This window comes from Anomaloglossus baeobatrachus, chromosome 4, assembly GCF_048569485.1.
Source record: "Anomaloglossus baeobatrachus isolate aAnoBae1 chromosome 4, aAnoBae1.hap1, whole genome shotgun sequence".
NCBI lineage: Eukaryota > Metazoa > Chordata > Amphibia > Anura > Aromobatidae > Anomaloglossus > Anomaloglossus baeobatrachus.
The window spans coordinates 468040093-468058091 of record NC_134356.1 but is presented as its reverse complement, the minus strand read 5'-3'; the positions used below and the strand labels follow the sequence as shown (position 1 = coordinate 468058091).

Genomic DNA, 17999 nt, shown 5'->3' with positions numbered 1-17999 from the left:
TGGCGGATGGAGCACGTTTGGGAGTGCGCAGCATGGCGGATGGAGCACGTTTGGGAGTGCGCAGCATGGCGGATGGAGCACATTTGGGAGTGCGCTGCATGGGGGATGGAGCACGATGGGGAGTGCGGAGTATGGCGGATGGAGCACGTTTGGGAGTGCGCAGCATGGCGGATGGAGCACGTTTGGGAGTGCGCAGCATGGCGGATGGAGCACGTTTGGGAGTGCGCAGCATGGGAGATGGAGCACGATGGGGGGTGCGCAGCATAGGGGATGGAGCACGATGGGGGGTGCGCAGCATAGGGGATGGAGCACGATGGGGAGTGCGCTGCATGGGGGATGGAGCACGATGGGGAGTGTGCTGCATGGGGGATGGAGCACGATGGGAAGTGCACACCTCCGCCCAACACACACACACACGCGCGCGCACTGCACAACACACCACACACACACACACTGGGAACCACAAACAACTGCCCTACACAGACACCCACACACACAGACAACGCTGCACACACAAATATACGCACATACCGCACAACACACACATTGCACAAAACATACCTCCCCCCAAAACACACCACACACACACAAACCGCGCAACACACACACAACGCTACAGACACACAGCGCTCCACAAACAACGCAACACACGCAACACACATACAACACCGCTCTCACCCCCATCACACCCAGACAACACCCAGAACATGTACAGCGCCCTACACAAACACTTGGTAACTACACACAACAACATCTATATATATATATATATAACAAAAATCATACATGAACTACACAATACGTAAATTCTAGAATACCCGATGCGTAGAATCGGGCCACCTTCTAGTGTAGTCATAAATGTATCAAATCTGACAGCTTAATCTGTTAGTCTAGTAACCCAATGAGTACAGGAGACAAACTAAATTTACAAGGACCAAACTAGCAACATCTAAATAGAAAGATAAAGTGCCACTAACCTAAAAATGAAATAGATTTTTCTTTAAAATGCTAATGACTTTTCTCAAAATGTCTCAGGCACAATTCCTATATAATAACCCAACTGTTTTATACCATAAGGTACTTTGTTAGCCAGTATGGTCCATTTGTACATTTAAGACATCACAAGTCATACAAGCATACTATTCTTTCTCAGAAAATGTGTATACTTCTATATGACATTGTCAGCATTTTGAGGTACAGTGATGGCTGACAGTGTTGGCACCCTAGAAATTGTTTCAGAAAATGAATTATTTCTCCCAGAAACTTATTGCTACTACACGTTTTGTCATACACATTTATTTCCTTTATGTGTATTGGAACAACACAAAATTGTTGGCGTCCTCAATTTAATATTTGGTTTCCCACCCTTTGGAATAAATAACTGCAATCAAACACTTCCTATAACTATCTACAAGCTTCTTATACCTTTTAACTGGAATTGTGGCCTAATCTTCTTTTGCAAGCTGCTCCAGGTCTCTCATATTTGAAGGGGACCTTCTCCCAACAGCAATTTTAAGATCTCTCCACAGATGTTCAATATGATTTAGATTTGGATATTGTTGGCCACTTCAGAACTCTCCAGCACTTTGTTTCCACCCATCTCTGGGTGCTTTTTGAAGTATGCTTGGGGTCATTGTCAAGTTGAAAGACCCATGACATAAGACGCAAACCCAACTTTCTGAAAGTGGGACTTCATTGAGACACTGAATTCTTTGGTAATATTCAGATTTCATTATGTCTTGTACACAGTCAAGGCACCCAGTGCCACAGGCTGCAAAACAACCCCAAAACATCTTTGAACCTCCACCATATTTGACTGTAGGTACTATGTTCTTTTCTTTGTAGGCCTTGTTCCATTTAAAGTAAACAGCAGACTAATTTGCTCTAGCAAAAAGCTCTATCTTGGTCACATCTGTCCTCAAGATGCTTTCCCAGAAAGATTTCGGCTTACTCACTTATATTTTTGCAAACTGCAGTCTAGCTTTTTAATGTCAGCAATGGGGTCCTGTTGCGTCTTCTGCCATAGTGTTGCATTTAATTCAAATGTAAATGGATAGTTTGCAATAATACTGAGCTTGCAGAACAGCTTGAATTTTTTTGGAACTTGATTGGGGCTGCTTATCCACTATCCAGACTATCCTGCGTTGCAAACTTCCATCAATTTTTCTCTGCCATCCAAGTCCAGGGAGATTAGCTACAGTGCCATGGTTTGTAAACTTTTTGACTATGTTGTGCACCGTGGACAAAGGAGCATCAAGATAACTGGAGATGGATATGTAACCTTGAGTTTGAGGACATAAGAACCAAAATTGTTCAAAAATCTCAACAGATAATTCTTTTTTCCTCTTTCTCTTCTCCATATTTAGTGTGGCACACACAGACACACAATGTAAAGATTGAGGCAACTTCTCCCCTTTTTATCTAGTTTCAGGAGTGATTTTCATATTGCTCAGCCCTATTACTTGCGACAGGTGAGTTTGAATGAGCATTACATGCTTGAAACAAAGTTGTTTGCCCAGAATTTGGGAAAGGTGCCAAAAAATTTGTCTGGGTGTTTTTGTTTGAAATTATTTCCAATTTGTCTTTTTCTCTCTGATTTGTTTTTGTGTTTTTCCAATACACACAAAGGAAATAAATATGTTTAATTGCAATAATTTTCTGGGAAAAAATACTTAATTATCTGGATCAATTTCAAGTGTGCCAACACTTTTGGCCATGACTGTATATTCTGATATCAGATTTCTATTGGTGTGGATCTGTACGGCAGTAAATACAAATGAGCCAAAAGATTTGCAGTACACAGATTCAGAGGCCACGTCGGTAGTCTGTGGCGCTGAATCTTACTATCTGCTGGCTTCATTGAGACCTCCTCTGATTAGTAGGCTTCATCATTGTTCTGTGACACAAACATGACAAGAACACTGGGCCTACAAATCAGAAGAGACATATGGTATGCTGATTGCTGAGTACCAAAGTGGCAACGGAGCAGGGTCCTGCAAATCTTTTTGCTTGACTCTAGCAGTAATCCATAATATGGTTCTGTCCATAAGGCCTATAGAAGAAGCTGGAATAAATGAAGGTACTGCTGCATTAGTTTTTTTATATTAGATATCTTACAATTATTTTATTATAACATACAGTGCTTTGCGAAAGTATTTGGCCCCCTTGAATTTTTCAACCTTTTCCCACATTTCAGGCTTCAAACAAAGATAAAAATGTTAATGTTATGGTAAAGAATCAACCACAAGTTGGACACAATTGTGAAGTTGAATGAAATTTATTGCTTATTTTAAACTTTTTTTATAAATAAATAATTGACAAGTGGAGCGTGCAATAGTATTGGTCCCCTTTAAGTCAATGCTTTGTAACGCCACCTTTTGTTGCGATTACAGCTGCAAGTCGCTTGGGGTATGTCTCTATCAGTTTTGCACATCGAGAGACTGAAGTTATTGCCCATTCTTCTTTTACAAACAGCTCGAGCTGAGTGAGGTTGGATGGAGAGTGTTTGTGAACAGCAGTTTTCAGCTCGTTGCACAGATTCTCGATTGGATTCAGGTCTGGACTTTGACTTGGCCATTCTAACACCTGGATACGTTTATTTGTGAACCATTCCATTGTAGATTTTGCTTTGTTTGTGATCATTATCTTGTTGGAAGACAAATCTCCATCCGAGTCTCAGGTCTTTTGCAGACTCCAACAGGTTTTCTTCAAGAATGATCCTGTATTTGGCTCCATCCATCTTCCCATCAATTTTAACCATCTTCCCTTACCCTGCTGAAGAAAAGCAGGCCCAAACCATGATGCTGCTGCCACCACCATGTTTGACAGGGGTGATGGTGAGTTCAGGGTGATGAGCTGTGTTGCTTTTATGCCAAACATATCGTTTGGCATTGTGCCCAAATAGTTCCATTTTGGTTTCATCTGACCAGAGCACCTTCTTAAACATGTTTGGTGTGTCTCCCAGGTGGCTTGTGCCAAACTTTTAACCACTCTTTTTATTGATGTCTTTGAGAAATGGCTTTCTCCTTGCCACTCTTCCATAAAGGCCAGATTTGTGCAGTGTACTATGGACAGACTCTCCCACCTCAGCTGTAGATCTCTGCAGTTCATCCAGAGTGATCATGGGCCTCTTGGCTGCATCTCTGATCCGTCTTCTCCTTGTTTGAGATGAAAGTTTGGATGGACGGCCGGGTCTTGGACGATTTGCAGTGGTATGATACTCCTTCCATTTCAATATGATCGCTTGCACAGTGCTCCTTGGGATGTTTAAAGTTTTGCAAATCTTTTTGTAACCAAATCCGGCTTTAAACTTCTCCATAACAGTATCATGGACCTGCCTGTTGTGTTCCTTGGTCTTCATGATGCTATCTGCACTTTAAACAGAACACTGAGACTATCACAGAGCAGGTGCATTTATACAGAGACTTGATTACACACAGGTGACTTATATTTATCATCATCAGTCATTTAGGACAACATTGGATCATTCAGAGATCCTCAATGAACTTCTGGAGTGAGTTTGCTGCACTGAAAGTAAAAGGTCCAAATAATATTGCACGCCCCACTTTTCAGTTATTTATTTTTTAAAAAGTTTAAAATAAGCAATAAATATCATTCACCTTCACAATTGTGTCCCACTTGTTGTTGATTCTTCACCAAAACATTACAATTTTTATCTTTATGTTTGAAGCCTGAAATGTGGGGAAAGGTTGAAAAATTCAAAGGGGCCAAATACTTTCGCAAGGCACTGTATATTATTTATTAATATAATGAGCTCTTTTATATAAGCTAACAATTTTTTTTTTTTTTACAGCAGAGGTAAAGCCATTTTTGAATAATTTTCTAGTGATACAATATTCATTATTTCTCATAGTCTTTCCGTCAAATCATTTTGTCATCCTTCACCAGTCTCAGTTTTCTATTTCTCGTCACATGTAGACAATCATTTCCAGGCATTCTGTTGTACTGTTTATTCAGTTTCTTTTCACTTGTACATTTGTGCTGGGATTATTTGCATTGCTTTTTCATTAAGTCACACTGTAGATGCTCCACTGGTTTCATCCTGCCTGCGATAAGCATCTAAATTTATTTTACCTGTCAGCATACATAAATGCTCTCCCGTACAGACATAAAGACTTTGCAGCCACCTTAACACTTCTTCATGCACAGTAGGAACACCATGTACGCTACTGAATAAATAAATAGAGCAGGTCATAAAATTAGGGGCTCTGTCTCTATTTATTGCTTTTCTATAGCTAGCTACAAAATGGGTTTGCTAATAAAAAGGTGCATAATGGCATTCAAATAACCCTTCTCTATTTATAACGAATGAGGTGAATGGACATGGCTAAAGTAGATAAGGCAAGATGGTGGAAATGAAGTGGTGAAAAGGAAGGAGGCTGACAGTCAGAGGCATCAAAGTGCTTCCATAAAGGCTAGATCAGCAATTTTGACTTATATTAATACAATTCAACAACCAGAATAGGATATTATGTAGATATATTGTAGCACTGTAGCTGCTAGATTGAACAGGGTGGCAAGATTAATGGCCATTAGTGATGAGCGAGCACTGTCATACTCGGGTGCTCAGTATTCGTAACGTAATGAGCAAGTGGATGCTCAGATGGGCACGACTCGTGTACCTGAGTATAATTGAAGTCAATGGGGAACTCAAGCATTTTTCCAGAATATCTTCCTAAAAATGCTTGAGTTCCCCATTGACCTCCATTATGCTTGGGTATTCGAGTCACGCCCATCCGAGCATTCAACTGCTCTTTACGAGTTCCAAGCACCCGAGCATAACAGTGTTCGCTCATCACTAATGCCCATTTACACAAGTTGACAGCGGCTGTTAAACAACCACAGAAAGGCTATATGTATGAACATTCTACATTACATACGGCAATATGCTTTCAATAATGATGCATTTTAAGCATAAAAATTGTCACACAAAACAAATGAACAATTTGCCTATTCATTCGGTGATTGCCAAACTGCTTAGATGGGCTGACGATTGGTAACAAGCTTTCCTATGAACGTTCGTTTCCCATTTTTCGGCCCATCCATATGGTTCTTAAGATCTGTAACTCGATTTGGCTTTAAAAGTTACAACAGAGTCTGGTTGTTAAAGTACAAAAACAAAATTGTAGCTTTCCTGCTTTGGTCCTGACTTGAAGAGCACACACTGCCGGCCTGTGAAGAAGCCCAATGGAGGCCTCTGTGTGGATGATGTAGGATGCTTCATCCACACAGAGCATAGTGTGGTCAAGTCCGATGAGCATCACTGGTCTCGGTCCAGCACCTCCTCTCTTCCTTCCATAACCATCCGCCTTCACTGCTCTGAGTGGATAATGTGTCCTACGTCATCCACACAGAGGCCTCCAATGCGTTCCTGTGCACGTGCACAGGTGTGGAGAAAGGTCAAAGAATGCCCGTGATTGTGCACTACACTACTTTGATCTGCCCTCAACAGGGCAGAGTGAAGTGTGAGTGTGTAGGAGCACAATGGAGGACTCTGTGTGGATGACGTAGAACGCATCATCCACATGGAGCAGGGAAGGACGACGGATATCGTTAGAAGATCAAGACGAGTGATGCCCATCGGACCAGACTACCCTGAAGGTGAATATAATAAAAGCTGTTTTGAATGTTCAACAGAGTGGCCTGGGCACTTATATACCGCATTCTAGCTTACTGGTTGTGGCTGCAGCTTATAGGGGACAAATCTGGTGATAGGTTCCCTTTAACCCCTTTACCGGCGATTTTCAATTTTCATTTTTTACTCTCCTTCTTCCAAGAGCCATAACTTTTTAAGTTTTCTGTAACATAGCTGTTATTGAGGGATCAGAATGTACTTTGGAATGACACCATTCATTTTATCATGTGATGCAGTGGACAGTAGGAAAAAAAAATTCCAAGTGTGTTAAAATTGAAAAAAGTTTTTCTTAATAGTTAATCAATTGTTTTTTGTTTTTTTTTTTAAGTTATCATGTTAATTCTAATTTAATACTGACCAGGGAATATGATTCTCCAGATCAGTACGATTACTTAGATACCAAACATGCATAGCTTGTTTTTTTATTTCAGTGGTGAAAAAAATTCATAAAAAAATGTTTTTTCGCTTGTGTCACCATTTTTCACGACCTGTAACGCCTCCAATTTTCAAGACATGGGAATGTGTGATGGCTTATTGTTTGTGCGCTGGGCAAACGTTTTTACTTGTGTCATATTGGGGTACGTATGATGTTTTGATCGCCTCTTGCATTGTATTGCAATGTAGAAGCGGACAAAAAAAAAAAAGTAATTCTGGCATTTTTTTTTTCATTATGCTGTTTACCAATGGGGTTAATTTACTTCATATTTTTATAGATTAGACTTTTATGAATGCAGCTAAACTAATTTTTTTTTAATTGTTTTATCTTTAATAGTTGAAGGAGGAAATTTAAACTTGTGATTAATTTTTTCATATTTTTTAAAACTTATTTTTTACTTTGTACTTTATTGAATTTAATAGTGCGCTTAGCTGACTTCAGCCGGTGAGTGTCTGTTCACTTGTGATATATTGTACATAGCAGTGCATCAGCTTTGAATGCCATCTAAACGCTGCCTTTCACAGGAGTATCGTAATGACAGGTACGGGTGTCTTCAGAAGACCTCTGGCTGTCATGGCTATACATTGGCGACCCACAATCCCATTACCGATGCGCCAATGGGCACATATAATGACGCGTCCGCTGCCTGTGTGTGTTAAATGCCTCTGTCAGAGATTGACAGCGACATTTAAAAGGTTAACAGCTGCGGGCAGAGCGGATGTGAAACATACATGATGGCTGAATAACACAGCCATCACCTGCAGTGAAAGATGCGGGCTTGGTGTGTGAGCTAACATCAAAGTCAAGGACATGACATATGACATAAATGTATGACTCTGTGAATGCATGTGTGGAAAGTTTAAAGGGAACTACCACCAGGTTTTTCCAACAGGAACAAAAGCCCTCACCTTTTTCTGCTCTGTTACTGCAGTCAATTGACCTGAAGCTCTGAACTCCCCCTGCATATACCAGAAAATACCTTGTATTCCTTATAATCTTCTGGCATATGGCCCAGTCTGGTTTCTTTTCTTGGTAACTCCTCTATATGCAGAATCAATGGCTTTCTGGCTTGATTGATGTGGTTGACATGTTTTACACAGCCACAGATTGACATGAATCTTGTATCTGCACAATTTAAGCGCTGGTGCCTTTTGCGCTATCCCCACTAAGGGCAAAGTTCTATACTAACCATGCGCGTGCACTGGCTTCATAGGTTCCTTCACATTATAGACCCCGTTATGCGCTTAACAGGGCAGAACATAGAGCGCCTTTGCAGGCTTGCACTTCAGGTACAAGCGATCCATAAATGACGTAAAACGCGTCATCCATGTCAATGAAGCCAGTAGGATGGCAATTCTGCACATAGAGAAAAGAAAAAAAATTACCATCAGACTGTACCACACTGAATGCACGGATTATATAAGGTACTTTTTGGCATACGCAGAGGGAGTTCAAGGGCTTAGAGGTCGATGGATTGCAGTAATGGACCAGCTACAGGTGGTGGCTTTAGTTTATACAATAATACTTTGACTTACGAGTTTAATTTGTTCTGTAACCAAGCTTTTAACTCGGTTTGCTCTTATCTCAAATTAAATTTCCCTATTAAAATGAATTGAAATGCTATTAATCCTTTCAGCCCCTTTTTTATTAATAATATATTGTATAAAAATAATAACATAAAAGAAAATGTAAAGAAAATTGGTTGCTGCCTCTTGTGACCCTGTGCTGCCACTATTTGTAGTGCAGGGAACTAATGGGTCTCTGTACTGCAATTCATTTCAGCTGGATGTGCGCCCTGGATGCACATCCAGCTGATTCAAGCGCTTCCACCCCTGCCTCTGGCTGAGATGGCTCACATACTCAGTAACCTATGCTCCATTGAACTGAACCTGTCCAGTCACTGGAGTCACTACAGATAACCAGAGTCATTGATTACACATCTGAGTAAAACAAAATTCTTACCAAGTAGATGAATAGTGTACGGTACATATAAGCAGCAGTGTGGTTGGCATGGGAACAGAAGGAGTCTCAGCTATTTGAATGCCTGGCATCCTGTGTCATATGGGCTGCCATTAACCCCTTATTACCTTGACTGCCATTGCATCAGGGCAATAGGGAAAAGCCAGGTAAAGTTCAGGGATTGTCACATCTAATGGATTCAGCATTCCTGGGAAGCTGCAGGACGCTATTTTTAGGCTGGGTGGGCGCAATAAGCATAGGTCTCCCCAGCCTGAAGATACCAGCCACCAGCTGTCAGGCTATATCATGTCTGGGTATCAAAATTGGGGGGGACTTTGTTTAAAAAAAAATTAAAATTATTTATTTAAATAATTTAAAAAAGCGGTTCTTATTTTGAAACACAGCCAAGATAAGCGCACGGCTGGGGGATGCAGCCTGGAGCCGTATGCTTTATCTGTGCTGGGTATCATAATATGGGGGACCCTACACCAATTTTTTTATTTATTTTTAATCCACAATTGTGACCCGCAGTCAGGGTCTGTGATTACTTGCAGTCAGACGCTGTCACATAGGCTGGGGGCGCGCTGCAACCAAGAATACCAGGATGGCCGGTGGGCAGGGAAAACAGTGAATATGAATAAGCAATAATGAGCGGCCCCAGAAGAAGAGTGAGCAGCTGCAAGATCAGTTACAGCTGCACTTGAGGCTCGGTATGTATAGCGTACTTGCTTTATTTTGATTTTTCCTTTATTTTTTCATTATTTCCTGAGTTGCCGGATCCTGATCATTAGCCGGAGTAACCTGAGAACTCTGAGCCTAGGACCAGCACTCGGATACTTTTGAAACCACACGGATCTGGACTTTTACAATCCGGGTTCGCCAATCACTACTCTTAATGCAAATTGGCCATTTGCACACCCACAATAGCAATGCATATCCAAGTCTTCAAGTAAAGAAGTAAGCAAATGTCATGAGTCCCTTTCTGCCAGTGAGTTAATAACAAATTGGTGACCAAAAATAAATATGCTTGTCTTTTTTTGTTTTGAGGGGGGGGAGGTGGAATTGTGAAGAATGTGGAACTAAACCCCTTTATGTTCATTTGCTATTTTAAACAGAAAAGGAGATTCATTAAACAACCTAGTCAGTAGGTAAAAAGATGATCTAGATGTCTGCGGAAAAAATATAATAGTAACATATTCACTATTATTCTTGATCCACCAGTCTAAAATAGCTAACAATATGACACTGTATGCATAGAGCAGAATTAGAAATAAACATGGTAGAAAGTTCTTTGTGTTTATCTTAAATAACCATTCTTATAATCAGCAGATGAAGCTTTATGTGACGCGTAACAGAAGCACTTACCTCAGAAACATTGTTGTTATCAATTGGCCCATTAAGATCTGAGCGTTGCTGTTTCCTGGGTTGTTCCCCACTGTTACACACCTAGACACAACACAGATTATAAGGCCGGTTAGTAGGCTCATTGGCAGCCATAAATAAAGGTGATTATGATTAGTGTCAAAATTAGCCTAAAGTGGGCTTTACACGCTGCGATATCGGTCCCGATATCGCTAGTGTGGGTACCCACCCCCATCTGTTGTGCGACACGGGCAAATCGCTGCCCGTGCCGCACAACATCGCCCAGACCCGTCACACATACTTACCTGCCCGGCGACGTCGCTGTGACCGGCGAACCGTCTCCTTTCTAAAGGGGGCGGTCCGTGCGGCGCCACAGCGACGTCACTGAGCGGCCGCCCAATAGCAGCGGAGGGGCAGAGCTGAGCGGGACGTAACATCCCGCCCACCTCCTTCCTTCCGCATAGCGGCCGGGAGGCAGGTAAGGAGAGCTTCCTCGTTCCTGCGGCGTCACACAGAGCGCTGTGTGCTTCCGCAGGAACGAGGAACAACCTCGTTACTGCTGCAGTAACGATTTTTGAGAATGGACCCCCATGTCACCGATGAGCGATTTTGCACGTTTTTGCAACGATGCAAAATCGCTCATCGGTGTCACACGCAACGGCATCGCTAATGCGGCCGGATGTGCATCACCAATTCCGTGACCCCAACGAGTTCGCATTAGCGATGTCGTCGCGTGTAAAGCCCCTTTAGATACATGAATTTCTACATTTCAGAACATTATTATATTGTGGTAGCAGAATGAAACATTTTATATTAAGATAACTTGTGTGATTCCCTAATTGACTCATTCTGAGCAGCATCTTATCCTTGTTTTTAGCAAAACCATTAATTCATTCACAGTGATAAATAAGTGACAAAATCTGTGTCAATGGAAGTCACTTTACTAGAGAGAAAAGGTACGATGAATCCTGAAATTTCAATTTGCCATTGAGTTACAACTGTTCATCACAAGGTGAAGAGATGACTACTAAGCATTAAATGAAACATGGTCAATGTATACATTGTTACTCATGATGAGCGACCATGGCAGTGCTCGGTACTAGTAATGATGAGTGAACACTACGATGCTTGACCTGAGCAGGTCGGAAACTCAGATGGACTCAACTCAAGTAACAAGTACAATGGAAGTCAATGATTGGCCAGTTTGGCTCTCCACCCACATACAGCCAGCCAGGGGACTAAGGGCAGGGTTTTTTTTATATGGGCACCCTACATGCAAAAACATTGTTTTTACCCATAGTCATAGCCATGACCAGCTGAGGGAGTATTCTCCGGTCGTGATGTCTGTGTTACCAAACCCCTTATACTATAAATAAACACACGGACTGCATGTGACTTGGTTCAAATGGCCACAGCAGCCTTTTATTGCCTATTGTTCACAAACTAAGCACCTTAGGGACGCCGTCCAACGGGCGACCCAAAACAACACACATATAACAATAGACAATGCCAATTACATGACCCTCCCGGGGGCAGGCCCAGTCCATAACTACTACTCCCCCTGCCCCTGGCCGCAACACACCGACCCAGAGACGAGGTGCCAATCACCCACGGATTGACACCCCCACACTTTGGCAGAACCCCGTGCCTGCCACATCCCGGAACCGAGAGCCACCATACCGAGACAATGACTCCCGGTCCAGTTACCAGTCACTTCCAACCTCTGGACCAGACCTACCCCCCCCGCCGCTGTGACAAATAGCATCCCAACATCCCAAACCACGTCCCCCAGATGACAACACAAAAAAGGGAGGGTGGGCGGGGATCTCTTGGCGTCCGGAAGAAGAAGAGGAGGTAACCCCCTCCTCTCCCAGACTAACCCTTTCCCTACTCCTCCTCTTCCTCCCAAGCTAAACCACCCCTTAATGCCATATTAGGCCTGCCAAGCAAACTGTCCCTATTAACCCCATCACTCCCTAACTCCCCCTTGGTCATGTCGCCCCTCCTCCCCAGGGGATCCATGGCTGTCTTTTAGAGACTGCAAGTGATTCTCACTTGGGTACCAGCTCCCATTATTCACTTTGCATTCAATGTATCATGAATGACACATCTGAGCACCCATGTTACTCGACCAATCATCGCGAGTACCTGAGCACCCTGATGCTCGATCCAAGTATCGAGCAGTGGCTTGCATGCTCACTCATCAATAATGGTTACCCCTTTTTAATCCACTTATTGCAGGTACTACACATATCCAAGCAAACATTTGCACATTTTCCAATATCATCAGTACAAATGTAAAGCTGGTGTCACACTAAACGACAGCGACAACGACGTCGCTGTTACGTCACCATTTTCGGTGACGTAACAGCGACCTAGTAAGTCGCTGTTATGATCGCTGCTTAGCTGTCAAACACAGCAGAAGCAGCGATCATAAGGTCGCTGTGCTACATGTTCAGAGAGCAGGGAGCCGCGCTTAGCGCTGGCTCCTTGCTCTCCTGCAGCACACATCGGGTTAATTAACCCGATGTGTGCTGCAGCTACATGTCACAGTTCAGAGAGCAGGGAGCCGCGCTTAGCGCTGGCTCCTTGCTCTCCTGCAGCACACATCGGGTTAATTAACCCGATGTGTGCTGCAGCTACATGTCACAGTGCAGAGAGCAGGGAGCCGCGCGCACTGCTTAGCGCTGGCTCCTTGCTCTCCTTGCTACAGTATACATCGGGTTAATTACCCGATGCGTACTGCAGCCACATGTCACAGTGCAGGAGCCGGCGCTGGCAGCAAGAGCGGAGGCTGGTAACCAGCGTAAACATCGGGTAACTAGGGAAAGGTCTTCCCTTGGTTACCCGATGTTTACGCTGGTTACAGCTTACCGCAGCTGCCAGTGCCGGCTCCTGATCGCTTCATTTCGTCACTCTCTCGCTGTCACACACAGCGATGTGTGTGTCACAGCGGGAGAGTGACGACCAAAAAATGAAGCTGGACATTCAGCAACGACCGGCGACCTCACAGCAGGGGCCAGGTCGTTGCTGGATGTCACACACAGCGACAGCGACGGGACGTCGCTGCAACGTCACAGAAAATGGTGACGTAGCAGCGACGTCGCTGTCGTCGTCGTTATGTGTGACACCAGCTTAACGTCATTGCTCATTGTAGGATTATTGGATAGATTAATGTGAACTGTATCTTAGCTGTACAGATGAAGCATCTTTGAGCTTGAGATACAACCCATTAATGCTGAAAAATAACTTGTAGCCGAAAACTGGAACACAAAACCTAACACGGCAAAGGCCAAAGATCTTGTCGGGTATGGGGAATGTTACAGATTTCTGCATCATGACATCATTTAAAGAACATGCTGATCACTTAAACTATCCTATTAAAAAGGCACTATTTTTTAATTGCACTGCTAAACCTTGCCAACTTCCTTTAGAACTAAGTGCTTGAGGTAAAGCACTGCACTCCATAAATAGAGGATTCAATAAGCTTATAATGTAAATGCAATTTCAGGTGACTTCTCAGAATAAGCTCTCATGCATGTACATGAGGAATAAAAGTGGATTCACATTATTATCATGCAGTCTAAACAGGCTGTCGATCACCCCAAAAATGAGCAAAACACTTGTTCGTCAGGGGAAATGATATTTTAGGCTGCATGAAAGATCTATGTTCTGACTTGTGCTTTTGAGGACAATGTTAGCCCTTGCCCATAGAATGATCTATTATCCCAGGCCCATAGAATGTTCTATTATCACATGCCCATAGAAAGATCTATTATCCCATGCCCTTAGATAGATATATTATCCCATGCCTATGATCTATATTCCATATTCTCCTCTTCATTAACTATTATAGATAGTGATGGACAAACCCGAACTGTATAGGTCCTTACCGGGAACCTAGTGTCTGTGCACAGACCTCGAACATGAAAGTCTCAGGGACGTCCGGGTTAGGCTAGTTTCACACTTGCGTTGGACGGGATCCGTAGCATTGCGTTGTGTGACGCATGCAACGGATGCGTTGCATATAGTGGCACAACGCATGCTACGGATCGTACAAAATAACGCAGTCCGTTGTAGTTTTTTTTCCTTGTCTTTACACATCTGGGCATGCGCAGTTGTGTAAAGACAGCTGCGTTAACGGAATCCATCAAATGACGCATTCTAACGGAATCCGCCACCATAGGCATCCATTATAAAAACAACGGACGCCTAACGGATTCCTGCAGGTTGCGTTTTTTTGACACTCCGCCAAGCGCAGAAAAACGTTACATGCTGCGTTCCATCCGCCCGACGCAGCGTCAAAATAACAACGCTGCGTCGTCCAGCGGATGCAACGCAGACACTTGCGTTACAGTGCGTCGTCCATACAAGTCTATGGAGAATAGCGCAGTGCGTTAACGGACTGCGCTATTCTCCATAGTGACGGAATGCGCTGAACGCAAGTGTGAAACTAGCCTTACTGTTCAGGTTCGGCTACTCTGATAAAACTGTAAAATAATAAGGAAGCCAAATAAATGGGGATTAAAGCAGGACAATTATACTTTCCATGCAGCTGTCACACTAATTCTGTGTCTGCTCATTAAAGCTTATGAATTTTCATTGCTTCCCCTGCCCACCCTCTGTGACAGTGTCTGTGATTGGTTGCCCTCACACTAGCTGTCTGGGTCCCTGAAGTGGAGTGTAAAAAATAAATAATTGTAAAAAATAGCATAGGATTCCCTAGATTTTAATACCCACTGCAGAAAAAGCATATAGCTGGATGCTGCAGCCCCCAGCTTTATGCATTATCTTGGCTGTGTTTCAAAATACGAGGGACCCCCATGCGGCTTTCTAAAAAAATATTTAAATAATTTAAAGAAACAGGGTGCAGTGCCCCCAATCTTGATACCCAGCTAAGATAAAGCAGACTTTTGGGGACTTAAAAATGGCAGCCAGCAGCCACCCCAGAATTGGCACATCCATTAGATCCATTACCCAGCTCATCCCAATTGCCCTGGAGGTAATCGGGTAATATAAGGGGTTAATGACAGCTGTGATTTGTCAAGAAACCACAGCTGTCACAAAGCCCTGGATTAGCAAAGGGTAGGGGGTCTATGAGACCCCTATTACTAATTGTACAAATAAAATAATAAAATACAGAGAAAGTCCCTTGTTTAAAAAAAGCCCTATTTCTCCAATTTAACCCCAAAAACACCCTTGCATGTGCAATGTAATCCACAGACACAAAGTCCTAAGATGATCATGGCTCTGCAACTTATAAGGTTGCAGTGCATGGCCATAGTAGAAAATTTGACTGAGCACTGCGGCATCAGGGACACGCTGTCAGAGCTGCAGCTGTGGAATAGTGATGTCAGTCAGTATACCTGAGGCCACAGCTGGTGGTTCCATTAACCTCAGTGAACTCACCACAAGTGAACTCTATGAACTCACCTGAGGTGAACTCAATGCCAAATTACCAGCTTAGGCTTTATGCGGTGAGTATTTGGATACAGAAAATCTGCATCTCCTGGCTGAAAAATGTACCAAAAAATGTGATGTATTCAGGTAAAGGTCAGGTCCTGATCAGAACTTTATCTAAAGTCCAATTGAAGCCATCGAGCCCAAACCTCTAGGGGTCCACTCGTCTCTACTCCTCTTCCTACCTCAGCCTTATGCTAAAAGCCCAGGCATCCTGACACTAAACTAGGACTTCCTGCCGCAACTATACCTTATTTTAATCTTTTCACAATCCTCTATGATATACATTAAGCAAATAACAAAAAATAGGGAGCATATGGATTTTTGTAAAATTTTTGTGGAATTCAATTTAATTCAACTAAATTCAGCCAACTCTTATAACTGTCTAGGTCATTCCATAAAAATACTGTGCAAAAAGAAAACATTTTAATAAAACAACTCTTACATATGCTTGAGATAGTAAGAAGTCCAGCTTCTGTATTCTGAATGCGGCTGGAATAAATATTCATAATCTGCATGAAAATCTATTTATTCTCATTATTGGTGTGCCAGATTTTCATATAGCTCCAAATAATATAATGGTCCACACATAGGCTTTCATATATTATAATTGGCCCTACATAGTCCTCCATATAGCATCATAAATTCCCCATAATCCTCCATATAGTGTAATAGGTCCCACATTGTCCTCCATAATAATGCACCCCATAGTCCTCCATATAGTATATTGGACCCCACAGTGCCTTCCATATAAATAATTACACCATCATAGTCGTCATTATAGTATAATGGATGACTCTTATGGTCCCTATAGTATAATGCACTCCATAAAGTGTAATAGGCCTCATATTGCCTTTCATATAGTAGAATATATCCCCCATAGTCTTCAAAATAGTATATTAGGCCTCAAATGGTCCTCCATATAGAATAATGTACCCCATAGTCATCCTCCAAATATTATAATGCACCTCCATATATTATAATGTACCCCCATAGTCCTCCATATATTATAATGCACCCTCACAGTCATCTGTATATTCTAATGCACTCTATAGTACTATAGAAGAAGAAAAAATCCAGCTTCCGGAGTTGTAGTAAAACTATTGCAAAATTTTATTGAAGGACGTCAAAATTAGTGTGATGGGGACAAGGACAAAAATAGGGAGCCCATATGTGGCATAAGGCTACGCGTTTCGAACGCTGCCTGCGTTCTTTGTCAAGCCTGAGTGAGCATATGTTACTCACAAGTATTTAAACTCACTCCTACCAATGGGAGGGGTGAGTTTAATCAGAAAGCACATGTGCCAGCATAGGGTAGATAACATACAAACACATAATACAAAAATCCAACAATGAGTGAACAAAAAAAAATTGTATACAAAAGAAAAGAAAAACATTTTTGTTATTAAAAATGTTCACATAAAACACTCTTTCAATCGAAATGTACATGCAAGCATTATCTACCAAGATTTAATAATGGAACATGACATCTCGTCTCAGATTAAGACCATTGTCTATTCTAGTTCCCAAATGAAATATCCAAAAGGCCTCACGTGTGAGAACCTGATGTTGGATATCACCACCACGAGGAGAGATTGTAACTTTTTCTAAACCAAAAACACACAAGGAGTCAGTATTGCAATTGTGATGTGAAATAAAATGCCTGGATGCCGATGAAAAATTTCTGACTGGAATGACGGTGCCCTTAGAATCATAAATATCCCGGATATGTTCATTAAAGCGCACCTTGAGCTTTCTCACTGTACAGCCAAAATAAAGTAAGTTGCAGCTGGTGCATTTAATGCAGTAAACCACATTAGTGGTATTACAATTAATGTACCTAGAAATGGGATATGTGGCAGTCTCACCAGTATTAGAAAATGAGCTACAAGGTAATGCAAATTCACATGTGCGACATCGTGAGGTGCCGCATCTAAAAAAATCCCTTGTGTTCAAGCCAGGTGGAAACAGGTATATTTTTTACAAAAAAACTAGGTGACAGAATGTTGCCCAGTGAGGGTGCTTTTTTGGCAACCACATTGCAACCAGATTGCAGTATGGTTGAAAGAACAGGGTCCTCATTTAAAATGGGTAAATAATGTTTGATAATATTTTTGATGTGATTAA

At 42.3% G+C, this 17999-nt stretch overlaps 1 protein-coding gene across 2 annotated transcripts in view; it reads right to left on the bottom strand.

Moving 5' to 3' along the window:
* APBA2 (amyloid beta precursor protein binding family A member 2) overlaps positions 1-17999 on the bottom strand; it is a 596113-nt gene that overhangs the window by 234703 nt on the left and 343411 nt on the right. For both annotated transcript variants that reach the window (XM_075345685.1, XM_075345686.1), the window contains exon 4: positions 10416-10496. In XM_075345685.1, the coding sequence (XP_075201800.1) occupies positions 10416-10496 (81 nt within the window). The remainder of the gene's footprint in view (positions 1-10415; positions 10497-17999) is intronic.